Raw genomic sequence first — 16,817 nt, 5'->3', positions numbered from 1 at the left:
TAATGATAAATTATGAAGTCTTTTTTTTTTAATGAAGTAAATCATTATAATCTCTCTTGAAAGGGTTTCCATGAGAGAATACAAGGTGGAGAAACATTCAAAGATACCTAAGAATAAAGAGTATTGGAGCATGTTCTTATACATATCAAAGGGAAAAAAAGGGAAAGAGCCAAATAAATATTTATATAAATACAAAAATTTTCTATGACTTGCTAGAATTATTAATGATAATTACAGATTTGAGGAATGAGCCAGAGAGATACTTTTCATTTTAGGCTCTTCAGTACTGTTTGACTGTCCATGTGCATGTATCACATTTATTAATTTTTAAAGATATATTCATAAATAAGAACATTCAACATTATAAAGATATCAACCCTTTCAAAACCTGAAAGGATCTATAAATAAAAAACGAATACAACTCTATGACTCTTCTATGAATAAACTAGAACCTAAAATTGATCTAAAAAATTTTAACAAAATAACCATGAAAATTTTAAAAAAGTTAATTTTCCCATATTAAAAAATACATAAAGCAACTACGGTAATTACAAGAGTCATACTGATGTAAATATTGACAAACAGATCACAAAAGTACCAGTGAAAGAGAATGAATAGTCTAGAAACTGATTACTGCATATATGGAAAATTTTAGTATATGCTTAAGATGTATCAGTGGGAAATACTAGATATCCATTAGGGGAAAAAAAATCTATGTCCACCTACCTCCTACTACTCAAAAAGAAATTCCATACAGATAACAAACCAAAAGTAAAAATTAACCAAGTTTCTAAAGAAACTAAAGACATATGTCCTTTTTTATAAAGATTAAATAAGTAAAGTCTTCATTGAGTAAAACCTAAATGCAAGTAACATTTTTTGAAAATCAGCAGATGTAACTGATTTAAAAATTACTATAAACAAGAGCAATTTTTAAATTACAGCAGCAATAGTTATTATAAAAGGCAGCTTTCAGAGATGATTTATTAAGGATTAGACACTGTTGTGTGCTGTTTATAATTACTAACATATTTAATCAAGGAAAAAACTGAGATACAGAGATCAAACAACCTTTCAAAAGAAGTGGAAGAGCCAGTATTCAACCTAGCTATATGGGTCAAGTTCATATTCTTAACTACCACACTATGCAACAACAGACTTTAATTGCAACATTTATATAGTTAAAACACAAAAACAGATGATCCAATAGAAAAATAGGCAGAAGTCATGAACAGATAATTTACAAAAGAAATCCAAATTGCTAAAATTTTAGAGAAGTGCAAATAGCAATAGCAAAGTTACTACTTTTCATCCATTCCATTGGAAAACATTTCAGGGATCAATGGCACCTTTTGTTGGCAGAGTTATGAGAGAACAGGAATTCATACAATGCTGATGTGTATATAAACTATTTCAGTCATTTGGAAGATGATTTGATAGTTTCTACCAAAATTTCAAATGTGTATTACCTATGAACCAACAATTCAATTTTTAGGAATCTACTTTCAGAAATTCTCATACATATTCATGAGGATTACAAACACAGTCAGCATAACCTTGCTTGCATTTGTTAAAAAAAAAAAAACTTGGTGTCCATCAAGAATAAAATAACATATGGCAAATAAACTTAAATAAATTATGGTAAAACATATCATTTAAGGGAAAAAAATGGAAAAGTCAAAATACAGTTTTAAGTAGGAAAAAAGATAGCTCCAAAGCACAATCTATACATATGGTATTAGTTTTTACACAAAAAAACTGTGAGTACATATACAGTAGAATATCTGTAAAAGAGAAAGAGACAGCAGGATGAGGAGCATAGACAGGTGCCAGGCTAGATGGATTAACTACACAATTAGTTAACCTCTCTGGCCTCAGGTCCCTATATAATTATTCCTTACTTCCTAGGATTTTTAGGTATTCATAAAAATTCCCTTAGATTTGGTAATGCTTAGAACAAGAACTGACACACTGTTGCATTAAGAAAAATAAAGTTTAAAATGTATAAAGGTTTAAAAAGATAATCACCTAATGTTAACAGTATTTATCTGTTTCCAATGCATGTTTGGGAAAACAAAACTGCCATTTTTAACTGTATGTTTTTGTATCTTTTGAATGAGTTACACAGACCATGATTCAATATATGCCTCTGTTTTATAAAATACAAGAAAATATAAACACACATATATACGAAATGGATAGTAATGACCAACACCTCTAGCAGCTTCTAACATCTTTATACCTTATCACACAATATAAAGGTCTAAAGTTACAATTCGAGTTATTATTAGTTTTAATATATTCTTTTTAAATATACACATTTAAAGAAATTTAAAAAGGCTTAAATAAGATGCTAATGTTAATTTAAGCATATTTCAGATTCTAGAACATTTAAGCAACTCTTCACTGTCAAAGAAATAGTCCCATCCATATGTAGACTGAGTTACATTTACTGTTAAATAAAAAAAAATCACTTCATATAACATTTCTGAAATAGTACCAGAGAAATTAGAAAGGTCTCTTACACAGAATTCGGAAAAACAGTACAATCCTAAGTTTAAAACACACACACACACATTTTTATCCTATTGTTTCCATCACCATCAAAAACTTATACTTACCCAATTATATCATTCCACGAACACAGCTAAATATGCTTCAAAATCCAAGGTTGGAGTCATTAGAAAGTTATATACAGTGAAAACTAAACTGGGAAATTTATTCATTATATCACCTTTCAGTAAATCTCATAAAGAAAAGGAGTGAGGGTCATTTTTGTAAGCTCTTTTTTTTTTTAAACTTAAGAGTAACTTTCACAGGGGGCCCCTTTCACTAACCAAATCCTGAGAAAACAAACAATTAGAATTTTCTTGTTTCTTAGGGTAAACCTAGTTTATAAAATATTGCATTGAAATTCACAAAGAAAAAAAGCACCATTCCTTGGATCCACCCATCCCAGGCCAATTAGTGTTTTAAAGAATGCCTTAGTTAAGTGTGTTTAACCACTTAATTAGAAATTTTACAGGGATCTGTATTTAGTTGCCTGTCTTACATTAAGGGAAAAATAAATCAGTGGGTTCCAGTCACTACCAGAGGTAGTAATAAATTACAGTCAGGTATCAGAAAATAGTTATGAAAACTCCATAATCAGAAAGACACAAAAGATACCATCTTGTTGAACTATCACACTGTGAAATAAGTGTTTTTACTGATTTTCATCCAGAACCTCCCTGAACATTTCCAATGATAAAAAAAGCACTGTCAGAGTTCATTCCATTCAGAAGAAACTAATTTTACTCTCACAACTTTGAGTTAATGCTCCAAATAGATGGTCCTTCTTATCCCTCACTTCATCTCCTTTTCCAAACTGAAGATCTTGATGAGATAAAATGCATTAACATGAATTCAAATAACCACAGTATTTTCAACAGGTTAGGTATCACTTGAAAAAAAGAAAGCCCTAACATTAAAGGACACAAAAGACTTGAATTTCAAAACAAATTCAACACACTAAACATCTTCATTTCTAATTTGCTTTTATGTATACACACACATTAACATCTTTTATGTATACATACACACATTAACATCTCTGAAAATAGCATGTGCCTTACAATTAAAGGAACTTACAACTGCTAGACAGGGAATGTTGGCCATGACACAATCTTCACTCTATATTTAACAATGTATCATTTGTGGTGATATAATTAACAACTGCAACCTCTCAACAATTCAGGCAACAATCCACTTTATGACCTGAGAAATGAATGAAAATCCTAATAACTGGTTGAAACCCTTCAATTAACACCATTAATACCATATGGTTAGATCAAAAAATACTAATGTTATTTGCAGAAGTTATCAGTTATTTAGAAGAAAACCCCAGATAAAAGTAGAAGACATTTTTGAGCAGTAGCTACATCACCAACTCTCCTAACTACACAAAAATTTATTTTGTGGAAAAGTACACCACAAAAATCTCTGGGTAAGAAAAATGATTTACAAGTTTGAACTCTGAATGTAAATCATTTTAAGAATACCTAATCCAATTGCTTTCACTTAAAGTTTCCTTCCAAGATATGTTCAAAGATGATATATAAATATATAACTAAGTAAATCTAAAGTAATTTTTATTTTATATTTATTGAAAGAGATCAGAGTAATCAGAGAACACTGTAATAATTTAATTGGCATTGCCTTTTCCCCTTTCCTTCTAAGTATAAAATAATGGTGTTTCTTACAGCTCATTCAATAGAACATGGTAAGTTCAAAGAAGTTCTGTGCATGGTTGCTATCAAGGAAATTACTAGTTGTTCACCAAAACTAGTTTCAAGTTTCATCCTCTTCCTGAACATATGATAATATTAAACATTTTCCAGTCTCTCTTACACTTAAAGACATGTGGGTGAATGCCAGATCTATCACTTCCCATGCTCAGTTCATAAAACCTCTTGTGCAATCCTTTTCTTTTCCCATTCTTTTCTAAGGTTCTTGAGGGCAAACTTAGAAGAAACACATTAAAGAGACATAACCTGAGTTCTGTCTCTGAAAGACTATATGAAACAGAATGTCCCTCCCATACACACATCCACACTCACATACCCCATACCCAACCACCACCACCATTCCTCACTGACACCAATCACAAACACCCACAGTGAACTGTTAGGTAAACTAAAAATAAACATCTTCATGCAAGTCACTGAACTTGAAGTTTAATGTGTTAATGTAGCAAGGGGTAAGCCCAACTAACAGCTGGTTTTCACATTAAAATTATAAATTTTAAACAGAATAATGGATCAGGAAGCACCAAGCTCTCATATGCCTACAGAAACATAGAAAATAACATGCACAAACTATCTGACCAACTTCGTTGATGTCCTGAAAGACAATGAAAGGTTTATGATAAATCAAGCAAACACCCAATCAGGAAAGGTGCATATTCAAAAGCATAGGAGAGTATTGTAGCATTTTTACTCATCCTTATCATACCCCCTTCTGAGAACACTAAGTAGGTCTTGAAGCAGCTGCAAGCTGGTTTCCAGTTTCCATCAGCAAACTAGAAAGAACAACCGATTTTATCTGCAAATTACTGTAGAAATCGGTTTTACTTATCTAAGAGATACTTGGAGAACTAATGCAAGATACAACAGACTGTCTAAGGTCCAAAAGTGAAGACAGGTTGAGAATCACTGAGAGGTAAGAACATTCAAAAGCTTTGAGAAGTAACACTCAAGATGATCCTTAGGTTTCAGAGGCGCCATAAGTAAGCACTGAAGGAGTATCCCAGACTATCTTCCACTCAAACAAAACTGACAGAAACAATCTCAGAGGAAACTCAGCTGTTTCAGAATTACCAGACAACCATCTTTTAAACAATCACCTTAAAATTACTTACATGGTTTTGTTTTTACTACTTATTTCATTCTTGGTCCTTTTAGCTGTTTTCTAAAATTATTTTAATAAAATATAATTTTGATTGTATATTCCAGTGTTTACCACTTAAGTGCTATGTAAATTGTCCCATAATTTAAGCTTGTTTTTAAAATAATGTTGGAAGAAAAACCAAGTATCTTTTCTTTTTGACATATGTAAAGATAACTTGAGTGATGGATGGACATCTGGACAGATGTATGGATGGACAGTTGGACAGAGAGATATACTACTCTCATTATTATATATCTGAAGGGAATTAGCATTAAGTCTCAAAACTACTAAAAACAAAAAACCTGAAGTTTTTACCACAACAAAATCATTAATAACGAAGAGTTCTGGAAAATTGGTAACCTTATTTTCATAAGGTAAATAAAATCTCAAATGTAAGTTTGATGGGAAATTCCCTTGTATGTTGGTGGTAGTCCTGAATTTTTGAAAATTAAATATATCCTAATCCATTCTCTAGGAAACAACCAGCAATATGAAATTCACCGCTTACCCTGGAAATAGACCAAACTAAAACTCAGTATTTCCAAACTTCTAAAGGCATGTATGTCTTCTGCCTTGGCTTGCACATAGTCAAACACATGGACTTTTGTCCAACTATACTTATTACCTATATTGTGTTACTTGTTTCATCAGTAATCCTCAACTTGGTCCTAAATCAAAGGTTTATATAAACCAGAAATTATATTTAAATCCTTGTCTAGAATACTCACATAAAAATAAAAATTCAGTAACTAAACATTTCAGGAAAAAAAGAATTTATAAAAAACACATAACAAAATCATAGCAAGAAATAGGAAAAAATTGGTTTTTGTTACCATCAGTCTAATCCATCTCAAAATGTGTCATTTAATGGGTCTAAAAGACTAGTGAAGTTACAAACTAATGAAATACACAGAACTTTTTGTTCTGTGGTCTCAATACCAAGTTATCTTTACATATGTCAAAAATAAAAGATACTTGGTTTTTCTTTCAAATTATTTTAAAAACAAGTTTAAATACAAAGACAATTTACATAGCACTTAGTGGAAAACACTGGAATACACAATAAAACTTAAGTGTTAATAAAATAATTTTGGAAAGCAGCTAAAAGGACCAAGAGTGAAATAAAGGAGAAAAAACAAAACCATGTAGTGACTCATGAATCTGTATATGCCTTCATATTCTTTCTTCTCCATTTTGGACACTAACCCTACCCCACAAATATCTGCCTCAACCAAACGGTTTCACTATAATATCATTATGCAAAAAAATTTAATATTTTCAAATAGAATGAATGACATTTATTCTCAAAATTCCTAGAATTTATATAGCCTAATTCTCCTATGGGGAGCTAAACTCTTTGAAGTCAAGTCCCTCTTTGAAGCAAACCCAATTAATTGGGTAAAGGATTTAAATGAGATTTAATATTAAAATAATTTCATAAAGCTGCCTTATACAACAAGAATCAATAACACCAAAGTAAATGCATTTAGAGTGTCAATACTTTGAAATTTTCCTATACTTCAAATTATTAAAATCTAACAGTCCTAAGTGTCTACATTTTCACTCATTTCAATTATATTGCTATATAAGCTCACAAAAGTTGAAATCATGGCAATTAGTTACTAAATACTATAAGTAATATCACACATGAATTCTCATTCTGCCTCAACTAGTTATTGATAAATATCTATATAATAGTTCAGCATTTATTGAAATTTATTTTTGGACCATCTGATCTTCAAAACTTAATAAAAATTACATGCTAATAGGTACAAAGCATGTTTCTTCTATTAAAAACGTTTTGCTTAATTTCTAAGCTCGGGTTAGAATGAATCTTTATAATACAACAACAAAAAAAAAAAGATGAGAAGGAAATAATGTACAAAAAAATCATCAGGCATGATTTATCACTTAGTCAATTCATACAGAAATGTTTACTAAATATCTATTAAGTACCAAGCATTTATGCCAGATGCCAAGAACATAAAGAAGATAACCCAGTCCCTATTTTCAAGATAAATACAATCCCAGAAAAGAGACAGATCCTGATCAGATAATTCTGATTGAAAACATAAATACAAAAATTGATGTAAATCCTCAGTGAAAAGGAACATAGTTACAATCCTTTTCACAGACCATTTAATTTAGACTAATAAAAGTATATAATAAAGGAACCTGTTCCAGAGTAAGCACTCAGGGAAGACTTCAGAGAGTCTAGAAAAATTTCAAACTGAGGAACTGATAGATGATAAAAATTGAGAAGGTGAAGAGGAGTGGCAAGAAAAAATTTCAGTTAAAAACCCAGTAGGAGAAAGTACAGTACATACCAAGAAAATAAAATAATAGTGTGACTAGATGGCAGCAACCAAGAAAGTGATATAACAGGAAGTCAAAGAGAAGAAGAACCAGACCATGAAGGAATTCAGGACATTTTTGGATTTTTAGCCTTTACTTTCACTGTGAAAATATCTATTTGTAATGTAAGTTCTCCCTGTGAAACATCTTTGCAGGTATTGGAAGCTCACAAATAACTGCTTAAAGAATAAGTCAGAGTAGTTTTATTTGAGGCAAATAACTTCTGTGTTGTTTTTTCAAATGGTTGGGGAGGGAATCACCATCCTCTCAAAATGTACAGGATTTGCCTCTGAGCGAGGGCATTTTGCTCGAGCAGCCTTCTGCTTCTAAGATTATTTTTAAAGTATAGCATTCAAACCAAACATTATAATTAAAAAAGGAATAAAAATGTAAAAATTTTTGTGTCCCTACTAAAATCCATTCTGTTTTTACTATCACTTTCCTAACTGTTCAGTCATTTTAAATTGTGACTTATCTCCCAATTAATAATATCACATATTTAATAAATAATGAAGTTAATATAGTTTTAAAATCTGGGACAGTGCCCACCTCAACAGTTATGAAAATTGTTGTAATTCCTCTCACCATTATGGCTTCCTCACCCCTCTCTATGTGATTTCATCATTCCTAATGATTAATAAAGATGCTGACATGCAAAATAGTTATTGAATATTTACTATGAGGGCCTCCCTGGTGGCGCAACGGTTGAGCACTGGGTTGCGAAGCTGCCTGCAGCCTCTGCAGCACCAGTTCAATCCCCGGCCACCGGGTGAAGGTCCCACATGGTGTGCAGACCTCTCCTGCCGCCCACTGCTCCCCTCAGCAGTGTACTTTGTCACTCTGCCTGTTCTACTCTCTGCTCTGGCTCTGGTGAATTCTCTCACCCTCCCACGACTCTGACTATACCCACTGCTTGCATAAATAAATAAATAAATCTTTAAAAAAAAAAAAAGAAAAAGAAAATTACTAAGGAAAAACATTCTGGATTATGTACTAGAACTGAAATATGATTAAATATGCTTTCTCTGATGTCTTCTAAATATCAATAGTCAAACTGGGACACATAACAAAATTCAATGTAAGATCTCAAAGTGACTGAGAGATTTAGGAATTTGGACTTAACTTTTATTTCTTTGGTTAGTCATCACCTCTTGTGGTAATAATCTGAATAGAAATTAGTTCTAATGAAAATGAAATCAAAAAAGGTAAAGACATCTAAATTAATCATTGTATTTTTTTAATGCAAAAGAAATAGAAGATTAAACATGTACCTCTCTCTAATGAACCCACACATCTCAAAATATTTCTGTGAACCTCAAAAAAAAGGATATTGACTTATAAAGACTTCACAGCTCACAGATATTTGCTAGTTAAGAGTTTTCGAATGACATATATATCAAATTTCAATATAAACATACATATTAGCTATGAAATAGGAACTTTGTAAGTGACCAGTTTTGAAAATTTGTCATATCTGAGTAAAATAATTTTATTGTTCCCCTAAATCACCTTCATCACTTGTTATTTTACTTTTCTTCTACTGCTGTTCCATATAAACAGAAAGTAAGGACTAAAAGTTAATCAAAGTCACAACTGCAGCTATTTTCTCTGATACAGGTTAGAAAAAAAATTAGCGCAAGCATGGCAGAGATTTTGTCAATGCTTTTGTTCCATCCAAAGAGAGTAAAAAACATTGCTTCTCTGGCATTTTAATAGAACTTTAGACTGGAAGTAGTAAAGAACACATACCCGATTAAGCCTGAGAACTGAACTACTGTGCCTACAAAGAAGCAATGCCACCTTTCTATCATAGTCATCCATCCTTTCATTTATGTCTACCTTTGTTTTTCTATTATATCCTAGAACTACAGTTTAGCAATCATATGTATTTGTATGGGAGCTACACTTTAAATTGCAGACATGCACTTACATGCAGATATACGCACACTTTTACACACACACCCCGCTTTGTAAACTGTTAACCAGGAAGCATTCCCATTTAGCATACGTGTGTATTTGGGAGACAGAAACAGAAAATCAAAGTGACAGTTAAAAAGAAAGAACCCTCTGGTTACTTTTGAAAATTTTCAGGGAACCATTTGAATCTGAAAACAGGTAAATAAGAGGATATCTAGCATTTATTTTACCTTTTCTGTATAAACCACCACATGAAAACCAAAGTTAGTATGAGAAAATTCTTTGTAGAAGCCCAACTAGTAAGGGAAGAAGAAATGATAACATTGGAACAATGTTACTTTGCATAAAAAGAAAAGGATCTACACAATGATCAGTGCTAACTTAAACCATTAGGTAAAAAGTTGTTAAGGGACTTAACAATGGATAAGTCAGGGTGACAGACCTGAACCTCAATCAGTCCTAACACCACAGTGATTTAACCAGACACTATGTCTCCTGTGATATTATGCAAAATAATGTACAGCAATCCATAAAGCATACTTTCAAAAAAATGTAAATCTAAATTCTGATCAAGTGCCGGGATTTAACTACCAGCACATAAGAAATATAGGAGACAGCGGAACATAATAAATGACACCACAAAGATGCAATCAGCAAATCCAAAATGTGAAAAATTCTATAAGACAAATAATTTATTCATCAAATAAACTATAAGAGGGGAAGGGGAAGGACACAGAACTATAGATTAAGAGATCTAAGAAACATAACAATTAAATCAGCATGTGAACTTTGTTTAGATCTTGACTCAACCAAATCAACTGCATGAAAAAGCAAAACCCTTTATGAGACAAAAGAAAAATGTGCTTGATTTAGATATCAATTATAGATATTAAATAATTTATAATCCTTTATAGATATAATAAAAACATTATAGGTACAGTAAAACAAAAAATATTTTCCTATTATTTATATACATAAGCACAAATTTATTCACAGATAATGTGATGTGTAGGAATTACCTCCAAAATAACCTCGGGTTAAGGTGCAGGAAGTACCAGTATAGATGAAATAAAATGGGTCTTGTATTATTGCTGAAACTTGGTGATGGGGGCATAAAGTTCATTATTCCACTTGATTTTTATACATTTTTAAATGTTTATTTTCAAGCTTAATTTACAAAAAAATCAAGAATTGCCCTTTGTAGACTATTAACCTCTAAGCCATTTTTATTTAACATACTATTTGAGCACACCTATATATATGGCACTATTCCAGGTCCTAGAGACATAAATAAAGAAAAAAACAAGGATTTTTTTTTTAAAACTCTGCCAATAGAGCAAGTGACAAATGAAACTGGATTGTTATATAATCCTGAGGATTCCCAATACAGAGGAAATAGTAACTAAAGGCACATAATTCCAGATATTTATGAATAGCAGTTGACAAACACAAACAATAAGCAAATGTTTTGGTTGTTTTTTTTGTTTTTGTTTTTGTTTTTGGTGGGGGAGAGGTATAGCGAAGGAAGTTGATATTATTCTCTCATTCTTTTCCTTTTTTGATCCACAATTTTCCAATATTAGTTTTCCAATATTAAATCAAAGTAAAAAAGATTATCAATTTGGTTCCTCCTTCCTATATAAACACTCATTTATATTGTTTGGCAAGTTTTGGTCTCCTTTTATCAGGAGAGTTTAAAGTCAAAATTATGAGAAACATATCCAGCCACTCCCCTCCTCTTTTATTTTCTACTACTACTAAGTTAATAACAACAATAATTTCAAATTGATATATTATGATGACATTGGTATACTGTAATAACCAATAAATAATGTTAATTTCCTATAAATTAGAAACTATATGACAAAGAACTATAAAGATTTTCTTAAACTTAGTTTGAAATCTCGTATTATAAAAAAATCATAAATATCAAATCAATACCTACTTAAATACACATACAACTATAAGCAATGGTTTAAACAGCTCAAAATAAAATATGGACACATCAATATATTTATAATTGCCCTTCATCATTTTCTAAATTTATATTTGTAAAAGATTTTTGAACCTGTTAAAATACTGAAACTCTCTTGACTACTATTTTAATGTAAGTGAGCATGGGAGAGGTAGTAACACTGGAAAAAAACACACATTAAGAGATATTATGTAAAGAGAAAAGGTAAAAAAATTAAAGAATATTACGTGTAGAATGATCCATTCACTTCATGATAAAAGGAAATGATCACTTCCTAGGTCACAACAGAGGAGCAGTAAAGTAACCCAAGATGGAAAGAGTAAAATACTGTTTTATGTTTAAAAGAACATGAAGAAAGAAACTGAACAACACAGTACAATTGTCAACCACTTTAAAAGCTCACCTGGGGAGACAGCATTAAATATACAGATCTTGTTAGGAATCAATAATGTCAGGTGTTATTCAATATATCTTTTCTGATTTCGATGACATATTTTGGTGTGGGGGATATCTCTGAAAACATCCAATTCTAAGTTCTCTAATAATCTACTTCAACCCTACACTATTATATACTGACTGTAGGGAAGCAGCCAACGGAAAGTGAGCAGAGGTGAGTAAACCCAGTATTGGGCAACGTAGCTTTGGTGTCATACCGCTACTGCTTTGTCAACTCTTAAGGCAGCAGTTGCAATCTACCTCTATCTCAGGAAGCAAATTTGTTTTAAAAGAATATCATATACTATATTCTTAGAAAACTGACCAGCTGGAAGAGTATCCAAGAAAAAAGCACAGGAAAAGAGAGACTTATTAGGCATAAAAAAAAATGGAGCTTAAATATTCAAAGCCAGTTTCTTATGGAAAAAACAAAAAACAAAAAACAAAAAAAAAAAAAAACCTGAGGGCCAAACATGAAAAGGCACATAGTCCTAGTTTACATAAGATCTAGAATTTGGGGGCCTCCCTCAGTGGCACAGCGATCGAGCGCTGGGCTGCGAAGCTGCCCGCAGCATCACACTGGTTTGATCTCTGGCCGCCAGCGAGGGTCCCACATGGCGCGCAGACCTCTCCTGCCTGGTGGTACGGGAGTTAAGTCTCAGCGCTATTACCTGTCACCACTGTGTCCTGAGTTTGATCCCTCACCAGGGAACTGACCCACATATGGCACAGCAAACCTCTCCTGTCTTGCCCGCTTCTCCCCTTAGCAGTGTATTTCGGTAGATCTGCCTGTTCTGCTTCCCACTCTGATGAATTCCCTCACCCCTCACACCTCTAGACTACACCCCAATTCTTATATGCATAAATAAAAATAAATCTTAAAAAAAAACCTAGAATTCTGTCCTTTTGGTCTCTAACTTTGCATTCTTTTCATTACATATCACTATCTTCTCTTTCAATGATGTCTCAGTAGACTATCATTAAAACAATTTGTATTTAATAAAGACACTAGGCAAACAGGTCAGATGTGTACGTGATGTACAGTTTGTCTAATGACCACATTAGAACAGTGGTAGAGTCACTACTCCACTTACCCAAGATCACACATGTCTTTCAGCCAGAGTAAGATGTAAAAGAACCCACATCTTTTCACTCCCAACCCTACCTGCTTTGCCTTCATAGAACAACAAAATTTTAACTAACGTCCAAATCCTGAGGTAAAAAAATGTTTTCTTCACAGACACCAAAGCCAAATTCAGTTCTGTTTCCAACAGATATTGTACACAGGAACCCCATACTCATCTTTTACTATTGGGCCCATAGTGGGTCCTCTGTAGTTCCAAACTTTTATAGGGTTGCCTATCTTTTTCAACTGCTAAGTACTCTAAAAAAAGATCCTGTGTCCCCTAAACCTCATCATATCCAATTCATGTAAGAAAAATGCGTGTTAGAGATAAGCACATCAAACATCCATTAAGCCTACTGTGTAGTTTTAGAATTTTTCTAATTTAATAAAGTACCATTACTTTATATTCGTTAATATTTTACAGTATAGAAAATTTTTCTATATAACTTTTTAGTACTTAAAAGTTAATGTATATTCTAATTTCACTCTGTAATCTAATCTCACTCTATAATCTCATCAAATCTTAAAGACTTTGAGAGTGAATTTTTTCATATGAATGCTTTAAGTATAAATACAATGCCACGTCATATAAAAAATATATGCTCTAAAAGTAAGTGAAATTTTGTTTGTTTTTCCTGTATTCTTGCTAGGACATTCTATTTCAACTATATCCAGTCCTTAAAATAACTTGGAAAAAATCCAATATAAACGAATCTAATCAAAACAAACTCAAAGGGTCATATTAGCAAAGAAGCACACCTAATGTGTATCGTTTACTCCAAGGTCTATTGTAGGATAGTATTTTAAAAAGGTACCTATAAGAAAAAAGGATCATAATATAAATGTGGTATATTTTACAATATGAAATAAATTCTTGAATTTAAAAAAAAAAGCTAAAAACAATTAAATGACAACCAATTATTTCAAAGAGCAAAACTATAATATTCGTTTCCATCAAAAATTGTGCTGTAGAAGTCATAAATAAATGGGGATAGCAGCTACCTGGAAAATGTTCTGAGAAACTTACCATCATTTTGGCTCTTGCCTTTCATCTCCTCCTTCCACGATAGGATGGTGTTCAGAGGAATATAGTCCCTTATGTATTCTTTGCGTCTCTCCTCTAAGGTCATCTTCAGTAAACGTTCTTGCAAAATAAAAGCAGAATCCCAATTTGTATTTAACTTTTAAGTTCAGGAATTGTTTTATAATTTAAATAGTAATCATCTTAAATTAACTAAAGAATTGGTGTAGGCTTGGGAACACCAAAATTCAAATCTAATAACTACATATTTGAATATTAAAAAGTGTCAAATTAACTCCACATTAGCAGGGTAAAAAGAAGGAATACCCTGATAGTATGAGAAAGAAACTCTTTTAATCAATATCTACTGACAGGCTACCATGTGCCTGGTGATATGTTTATACACTGCAAGTACAAGGTGATCCTTGACCTTGAGGCTTCATAAGACAAAAGAGGAAATGGTAAGATACAAAGTAATACCTACAAAGGTAAAATGCAAAATTGGGAAACAGTTGTACCAAATGTTAAGAGCACAAAATAAGCAACCATAAGATAATTAATTTTACAATGCCATCAACAATAAAAGCACACATTCACTTTATTACCTTATGTAGGTGATATAAACAATACCTTAAAAACACATCCTAATTAGGGAAATTTAAAATACATTGATTTTGGTGTATTTTTCCTTTTTTAATTTTATATCTATTTTACATCATTCTTCCTTTTTGTACATGCTTTCTCCTCAAAGGTGTAGTCCCCGCAAAATTCCCATCACCAAATAAAATATATTTTTAATGAATCATAGAATTAATAAAAGTTGCTGTCATTTATAAAGACCTCACTGTGTGCCAGTGCCAGTTATTCTTATTGAAATAATTTTCCCAACAACTCAGCAAAATTGCTAGTTTCCCTATTTTGCAGAGTAAATAAAGCACATCAAAGTTCAGTGAGAGAGCTTTCCATTAAAATCCAGTCAGGTAGGCCCATACTATACTGATGTCTCTGGAAAAGCTACCCAAAACAGATGATGTGCATGCAGACTTATGAAGGACAGATTAAATTTTGCATGAAGTGGTAAGAAGTAAGGATAATTCAGGCTAGTAGAACAACTTCAACAAAGATAAGAAGACAAGAAGCTATATGCTTTGAGGAGGGAAGTAGCCACAAAAGTGAAAAGTAGCTAGAAACTTAAGTTAAAATGAAAATGTATAGAAAGGTGTATACTACATATCTGTATCATAGAAAAGGGACCATGTATATTCAAAATTGATTCTATATATTCCAGAAGGTACATAAACAATCCAGTAGAATACAGACGGATAATGTAAGAAATTCTGTTTCTTTTTGATCTAAATTTATTTTAATCCAAAGAAATAAATAAGATTTATTAACACTCAATTTATAAACTAACAGTGACATCCTCATTCACTCTATATTTCAGTTGTTAGGTATCCTACATAATACCAAAGTCTCCACAATGTAGAAACATTGATGGCTGTACTCTTACCCTTCAAATTTTTCATCATTTTATAAGGTAATTTGGTTTCAGTTAATAGATTTAAGGGTAGTATCTAGTTTTGGAAAACCTAAACTTCACAAAATCATCACTTTAAAAGGTTTTACACGCAAAAAAAGTGCAGATGTATTAATGTAAGCACAACTGAACAAGAAATGGGAAGCCAACATTTTTCTCTGCTCCTAAAGCTGGCTTTTCTTAAGCCACATTAGGAAAAAAAAAATTAATCATCTGTGAGGTATTCAAATCACAATAATATAGTACTTGAGGGTCAATGCTGCATTAAATTTAAGATACCTACATGATATTCAAGATGAAATGAAGACTCAGAGACTCAGAATAAAGATCTAGTCTAGAGATTTCTGAAATTACAATATAAACTCCTAGTCCTATAGAAAGTTCACAGAAGAGGGCAGGGGACCAAAGCTCAAAAAAAAAAAAAAATTAAAAGGGAACACAAAATGAGGAAAAATGAAATAAAAAGTAAATACGGCCCTTCCCTGGTGGCGCAGCAGTTGAGCGCTGGGCTGCGAAGCTGCCAGCAGCCTCTGCAGCACCGGTTCTATCCCCAGCCACCGCCGAGGGTCCCACATGGCACGCAGACCTCTCTTGCCACCCCGCTGCTCCCCTCAGCAATGTGTTTCATCGGTCTGCCTGTTCTGTTCCCCGCTCTGGCTCCAGTGAGTTCTCTCACCCTCCCGCGCTTCTAACTGTACCCAGTGCTTTATAAATAAATACATAAATCTTTAAAAAAAAAAAAGAAAGAAAGAAAGAAAGAATGAAAAAGTAAATACCATTGGGAGGTCACGGTAAATCAAGATCCCAGTAATATGGAAACCAGCAAAGAAAAGAGTTGTAAGCAGAAGAGAAAAAAATCTTGTCCGGAAGATCACAAAGGGATGGATCACCAACAGAAACGAAACGAGAACAAAGTGATTAACAGAACTGCCTGGGTTCTAATTCCAAATCATGCAAATCTATGTGGTTTTAGACTACATAGATTTATATTCAACTTCTTTTTGAGGTAAGTTAGTAGTTATTC

At 32.4% G+C, this 16,817-nt stretch overlaps 1 protein-coding gene across 4 annotated transcripts in view; it reads right to left on the bottom strand.

The window, feature by feature from the left end:
* Window positions 1-16,817, bottom strand: part of MACROD2 (mono-ADP ribosylhydrolase 2) — a gene marked incomplete at both ends in the record, with an annotated part of 1,814,301 nt that overhangs the window by 1,794,116 nt on the left and 3,368 nt on the right. For all 4 annotated transcript variants that reach the window (XM_084247233.1, XM_084247234.1, XM_084247235.1 and 1 more), the window contains one exon: window positions 14,263-14,379. In XM_084247233.1, the coding sequence (XP_084103359.1) occupies window positions 14,263-14,379 (117 nt within the window). The remainder of the gene's footprint in view (window positions 1-14,262; window positions 14,380-16,817) is intronic.

Source organism: Talpa europaea, assembly GCF_964194135.1.
Source record: "Talpa europaea genome assembly, chromosome: 11".
Taxonomy (NCBI): Eukaryota; Metazoa; Chordata; class Mammalia; order Eulipotyphla; family Talpidae; genus Talpa; species Talpa europaea.
This window is presented reverse-complemented; position numbering and strand designations above follow the sequence as displayed.